At 45.4% G+C, this 7,057-nt stretch overlaps 1 protein-coding gene across 1 annotated transcript; it reads left to right on the top strand.

The window, feature by feature from the left end:
* The first annotated feature begins 420 nt into the window (after nucleotides 1–420).
* LOC101756334 (deoxyhypusine synthase) lies at nucleotides 421–4,610 on the top strand. Its single transcript, XM_004981776.3, has 7 exons — nucleotides 421–788; nucleotides 1,395–1,562; nucleotides 1,761–1,979; nucleotides 2,706–2,789; nucleotides 3,346–3,451; nucleotides 3,522–3,757; nucleotides 4,184–4,610. Exons 1-7 carry the CDS (start codon nucleotides 549–551, stop codon nucleotides 4,268–4,270), a joined length of 1,140 nt encoding a protein of 379 aa, XP_004981833.1. The 5' UTR covers nucleotides 421–548; the 3' UTR covers nucleotides 4,271–4,610.
* Nucleotides 4,611–7,057: the final 2,447 nt, after the last annotated feature.

The following is a 7,057-nucleotide window of genomic DNA, read 5'->3' as shown; positions in this document are numbered from 1 at the left end:
TCAGGTTGTAGGCACCGCCTCACCGGTAGCAACCAACAACATGCGACCGTATGTGTGAAACGATTTCACGTTACAATGTCTTGTTTGTGCAAAATCGGTGAAGTCGATGGAAGAATAACCCCTCCCAAACATACACTAACTGCCATCTCATACGAACCGACTGTCCCGTGTCATAATGTGACCCGTGAATCCGTGTGGCGCGTGCGTGCCTTGTTCATACGCCACGTCACTGTAGCCAGTAGATCGATACACGCAGCAGGGACAGCAGCAGCAGCAGTTTCAAAAGGCCTATGCCATATTGCGCCATTGGTCATGTTGGGCTGGATCCAGCCAGCCCAAAATATCAGAAGGGCTTAAAGCAGACGCTGCCCATGGGCTGACCACCACGAAAAGAAGAGGAAGGGGAAGAGAGGGAGAGAGAGGCAGCAGCGGTGCGGCCCGCGCGGAATCTGATTCCTCTGCTTTTGCGGGGCGGAAAACGAAGTGAAAGCGAGGCGGCTGTGTGCTGTCTCACGGCGGCGGCGGCGGTTCGGGCACCCGACTCCCGGATGGCCGGCGTGGGAGGCAGCGGGAGCGGCGGCGTTGTGCACGACGTGGAGGCTCTGGAGGGCGTGCGCTCCATCGTGCTGAAGCCGTCGGAGTCGCTGGACGACTCCCGGTTCACGAGGATCGCCGGCGCCGATTTCAACGACCCCGGGCTCGGCCTCGAGGGGCTGCTCGGGTCGTTCGCGTCCACGGGGTTCCAGGCGTCCAACCTTGGCGACGCCATCGACGTCGTCAACCAGATGGTACGGCGCCTGCTCCTCTCTGTTTTCCCCTTCTGAGCGTGAGTGTGCGCTGGGATTAACTGTAGCTACCTACGCTGAGAAGACAGATTTCATGAGATTTTGTGCGATGCGGGGTCTGCTTGTAGCTCGTTTGCTGTTGAATCCCGCAAATTAATGTTTAGACGCCTGGAATTTGCTCCGAAGTGCTTGGAGGCTAAGTTGTAAACAAGTCGAAGCTGATACATGTCCAGCTGTTACAATTTCAGTGATGTAGGTAGCACATTTGTGGTAACAGTGAATGGACACAAGTATACTAGTACCAGCCTTCAGGCATTGGCAGCCCCCGGCTGAAAGTTAATTTATGCGTCTTGAAGTTTTAAACTAAATGGAGCAGATGGACATAAAATGGCCGGGAAAGTTCCTGCTTTTATTGTGGATTCCTTTCAAGTAGACTCTTATAGTTGCACTTTTGTTTGGAGCAAGCTAGAAGTACCTATATACGAAATGTTTTTTTTTCATAATGTTTGCCTGGCATATATACATTGTCAGTTTTGTCGAATTTGCTATTATCAATTTCAAGGTTCTGATATTTTCTATTCTTTTCTCCTGTGCTTGACTACACTATAGTTAGATTGGAGGTTGTCGCATGAGAAGCCTGGCGAAGATTGTGATGAAGCTGAACTTGACCCTAAATACAGAGAATCTGTGAAGTGCAAGATATTTCTGGGCTTCACTTCAAACCTTGTGTCTTCTGGCATCCGGGATATAGTCCGATTTCTAGCTCAGCATCATATGGTAAATTCTCCAACTTTTGCATCACACGTGCAAATTTGGAACGAAAACAAGTTTTAATGTTCATTTGTGAATTGGTCTACTTGAAGCATGCCTAGATGTATCTGTTCCAGTAATGCACGACTACTAACATTACAAAACTCATCGAGGTCTAGTGTTCTAAGGCCACTAACTTTTTCTACAAATAATAATGTTCTTTAGGTGGATGTTATTGTTACAACTGCTGGGGGTATAGAGGAGGATCTCATTAAATGCCTTGCACCAACTTACAGAGGTGATTTTTCTTTACCTGGAGCACTACTGCGGTCAAAAGGGTTGAACCGGATAGGAAATCTGTTGGTGCCCAATGATAACTATTGTAAGTTTGAGAACTGGATCATGCCACTATTTGACCAGATGCTACTAGAACAATCTACTGAGGTAAACAATCCTACTTGTTTCTTAAGCTATATAATATTTCTTCCAGCTGAAACAAATCTATGTGCTAACACTAGTTTTCATTTGCCATATACAATGGCTATTAGAGATACTAGAAGTGTAATATGAATATATGAATATGTTTTTGCCTTGCAGCCTGTCGAATATTTCTTATAGAAGGGTCTAGACTCTTTTTTACTGAGTCTGAGGCACTAATAAGCAGGAAAGAAAAACCTAATATGGAATAGATCACAATTTGGATCCAAAAGTTCTTCAAAATCTATTTGTCTAGCTTGTTACTTAACACAAAAAAAAAATCAAAACCCATCCTGACATTTTCTTGGCCTTGCTTGCATAGCTTCCTTTCTCACCGTCATTATACCCTTTCCTGGCCTTTAGAGCAATGAATAGTGACTTTATTGTTTTCTTTCTTTCTAGCAATATGTGTATGAACTTGAACGGCCAGAGAAGTGACATCTTGCCAAACCAAATATGTGAAGAATGAGATATTAATTTCTGCAGAAGTTGCTGAATATCAATACAGAGAAGGTTATACCTTACTGGATATTTGATGTTTTAACTTTAGAGCAGCCTGCATTTTCCACATCATTAATTTGTTGTAATAGCTTAACTGGTAGCTCTTGTGTATCAATGATGGATCCTGTACTTCTGAAAACAGGTAGTTGACCATATTTATGTGTCTTTGTATCAATTTATTGTTGCCTGCAGAATATTTGGACACCGTCAAAGGTGATAGCTCGTCTTGGCAAAGAAATAAATGACGAAAGCTCCTATCTTTATTGGGCATACAAGGTAACGTGCTTTTGACATTATCTGTGTATAATAGTTGTCTTTCCTGAGTTGAACCTTAATGTCACATTGACTAATGCAGTGTACCTGCATAACTGACCTCTATATTTAAACCTTTGTTTTTTTAGAATTGTTCATAGCTGAGTGGATGCATACGGTAGCTATTACTCGTGATGTTAACATAAGCTGTAACTTCCTCCTATCACAAATACAACTTAGATTTGTCCTAAGTCAAGCCTTTTCTGTTGATCATCAATTCCTTTCATAAGATATAACTCTTTTCATTAGACGATGCTATATTTTTATAGATATTTCTGGTCAAAATTAGAAAAGTTTGACTTAGCACAAACCTAGATGGACTTGTATTTGTGATCGGTGGAAGCACCCTTTCTTGTTCCAGGTAGAATATGGTATACAAACTCGCATTGAATTTCGTGCTTTTCTCATGTTTAAGTTCTTACTTGCATTGGATTTCGTGCTTTTCTCATGTTTAAGTTCTTATTCTAACGAGCTGCTTTGTTGAAGTCACAATATCCTAACTCATCGAAACTTTGACCAGAATAACATTCCTGTATACTGCCCAGCATTGACTGATGGATCACTTGGAGACATGCTGTTCTGTCATGCAGTCCGCAATCCTGGCCTTATTATTGACATTGTACAAGGTATGTATGATTCACTGTGCTTTCCTTGCTTTTGCTATCGTAGCTAACATTGTGCTCAAAATATTTACAGATATACGGCTGATGAATGGGGAAGCCATCCACGCAGCATCGAGGAAGACAGGGATAATAGTTCTTGGTGGAGGCCTTCCAAAGCATCATATATGCAATGCTAATATGTTCCGCAATGGAGCAGACTATGCAGTCTATATCAACACAGCTCAAGAGTTTGATGGTAGTGATTCAGGAGCACAACCTGATGAAGCAGTTTCATGGGGAAAGATCAAGGGTTCAGCGAAACCTGTAAAGGTATATGTTCCTTCAAGAAGTTCCAGATGCTGTTGTTCTTATGTTTTGCGTAACTCGAGTTGAACTTTTGGTAAACATCATGCTGCACGCACAAACTCTTCTGTTGGTTTATCTTGCAATGAGGTCCATCTAAAGCAAAAATGTCTAAATGATTTGAAGCTGTTATTAATTTCTAAAACATCTTAAATAAGTCACTGTGCAACTTCTGCGCTGGCAGTGACAGAATATTGTACACCATTGCATTTTGGGATCCAGACATGCACCTATCTTGATTGTAAGTTTGTAACTGATGGATATGGATGATTGTCTGACTGATATCATTGTGGTTTCTCTGTTAATAGAAAGAAATCATCAGTAGGAGGGCATAATCATGCATCAGATTCGGCCATTAGTCTAACAATCTAACCTATTGTTTTGGAAATCCAGGTGCATTGTGATGCGAGTATCGCTTTCCCGCTTGTTGTTGCTGCAACATTTGCACGTAAGGTTCACGGCTCCAAATCAACAAACTGAACCTCTGGCAGTGAGCTTTGGATCTCCAGCTGAATTTTGATGAAGTCTCCAAATGATTGCTTGATGTACGAGCTGTACTTCACCCGAACTACAATGGATTATGCACTAGGGTTGTTGACTTGGCATGACAGTAGTGCACCACCATTCTTCCGTGTACACTTGTGTTGTAGTTGGCTGGTAGCATTTTTTTTGTTGTTGCAACTAATAAATAATAATGTATGGTAACACGGACGTACAATTTGTTCATTGGAGCCCATCTGATGATACCTGACAAGTGTATGGAATCGACAGATAACCTGTTTTCTAAGCACAATGATACTTTAATCATCTGAAAGTTGTATTTCCATGTGTGTGCTACAATTTCCCATTGCGGCATTTTGAGGATCCTTCGAACAGCCGTCCGCGCATGCAGGTTGAAGTGTGTTTTATGTCTTGTAAAGAGCTGTGTGTTGGCATGAGTCAGCGGTGTTCGACGAGTCAGTTGGACGAGAAGACGGGTCGGATCGATTCCAACGCGGTGCAGGTGAAAGAGGTGTGGGAGAGTGTGGGGACGGGTAGGAGTCATGCCACTCTCGTGCTTCAAAAATTTGTCAACTGCAATGCCTCAGGCTGTGGCTTGTGGGAGAGAGATTAGGCTCCGTTTTGGCCGCATCAGTTTCAGCGCCAAGACTCGAGAGCGAACTCGAGAGCCATCGGCAAATGCGATGTGAGAGCAGCAACTGGAAGAGCGTGAACAACTGTGATTGGCCTGGCCGCATCAGTTCCAGCGTCGATCGAGAGCTGCCCCTGCACATGCTCACACGCATTTGGAATTTTTTTTATTTTTAACTTTTTTTAAATTCATTTTTAAAAATAACCTCTGAACTTTATTTGCGGCGCGTGACCCTTTTGCCCGCGCCAGGCCGCCAGACGCGGCAGGAAGCCCCTGCCGCGCCACATGCACTGGCGTGGTGGATCCCTGCCACGCTGGCGCAGCGACGCCATCGCCAAGCTGGGCGCTGACGTGGGTGGGCGCTTGCCGCGCCAGCTCGCCTGGCGCGGCAGCGCCCTACCTACGCACGCGCGCCGGCTCCTTCCTTCCTCCCTCCCTCCTTTCTTCTTCCTCCAGGCACTTTCACACGAGCTTCTTGCCACCGCCGCCCGCCGCCCCACCCCCAAATCCACCCAAAATCCGGCGATTTTGGTGGGGGAAAGTTGTGGAAGTCGATCCCTGCTTCGTGTGGAAGGTATCCCCCTACTTTTTCTCGTGTTTCACCGTTGCATTTGATAGATCGGAGGATGTTTAGGTGACTTAGGGTTAGGTTGATGATTTCAATTTTGATTCTTTGTGAGAGAACTATGTTTATTGTGACAATTATGATTCTTTGTTAACAAAATATGTACTATGTTATTTGCATTGAGTTTGCGTGCATGGTTGCGGTTAATGTTTGCATTTTTAGTTGGAGTCCGACGGATAGCATTCTCGAAAAAGAATACAATAGATTAGAAAATGGATTCAATTCGAAATTTCCAATTTTGTAATGGAAGTAACGAGTCCTTTTTCTTGGGATCTCTCCCAAATAGTCCGAATTTTCCTACATGGACCTAAAATGATCGACCATACGGAAAAAAGAAGAATTTTGGAAGAAAAACTGCCGCGCCACACGCGTACAAGTTTCAGTAGGGTTGGGACTGTGGGCGGGGGCTGCCGCGCTAGGCGGAGTGGCGCGGCAGGGGTGAGCTGCCGCGCCACGCGCCTACAAGTTTCAGTAGGTTTCGGGGTGTGGAATGGGGACTGCCGCGCCAGGCGGAGTGGTGTGGCAGGGGTGAGCTGCCGCGCCACACGTCTACAAGTTTCAGTATGTTGCGTGTGCTGGGGCTGCCGCGCCTGTCCGCCTGGCACGGCAGCAGTGAGGTGCCGCATCAAAACCGCCTAACTTCCAGTAGGTTTTCTGGGTTGCTGACTCCTGCCGACTCAGCTGCTGCGGCGAGCACTTTCAATAGATTTGCACAATCCGGCTGATGAAACTAAAATAGCCTTTTTTGTTGTGATTTTTCTGAAACTAGTTTGAATCATAAAATTATTCCCTCTCCCCTAGTATGCGGTAGCCGACTAGTACGAACATTTACGAAAAACTACACGAAACACAAGTATGTCACGAAGTAAACATATACCATTGTACGAACAGAAATGAAACTAACATCCAACTTAGTCTTTTACACACGTGACAGTTCTAACAGTCTTGCACACACAGCTAGCATAAATTGCAATATAGTTATGCAGTATTGCACACCTAGTGCATCAGACTTGAGACATGCAACTTTCATTGTCATGGTCGCCGCTGAACCGGAGGGCTAAAAGGATCTCTTGGGCGACGCTCCCTCCTTGGATGCATGGGCAGCACATTGGCACTGCCAACGTCGGTGTGGTCCCGGGAACGACGCCGGTGTGGCATCCGGGTACGAGGTGCAGGTTCTTATGGAATAATTGGGCAGAAAGCATGCCGGTGTATGACACTTCGGGAATTGAACTTAACAATCCAGAATTGAATTTGGAGAACGGGTGAATGTACCTGGCTGGACTCTCCCCGCGTCTGAGTCACAGGTGGAGCATCGATCATGCCCGAAATCTCCAGTTCCTCACCATATGTAGGGTCGTCATCCTCGGACTGGTTACCTTCAGAGTCCTCGCTTGCCTAAGGGGATGCGGGTGCCTTGCCTCGTGACCTCTTGCTAGGACCTGCAGAAGTGGATGGTGTTGCAGTCCGGGAGGGAGTCGCCAGTGGAGTCCGACGTGATCCTGAAGAA

Source organism: Setaria italica, chromosome IX (genome assembly GCF_000263155.2).
Source record: "Setaria italica strain Yugu1 chromosome IX, Setaria_italica_v2.0, whole genome shotgun sequence".
Lineage (NCBI taxonomy): Eukaryota > Viridiplantae > Streptophyta > Magnoliopsida > Poales > Poaceae > Setaria > Setaria italica.
This window is presented reverse-complemented; position numbering and strand designations above follow the sequence as displayed.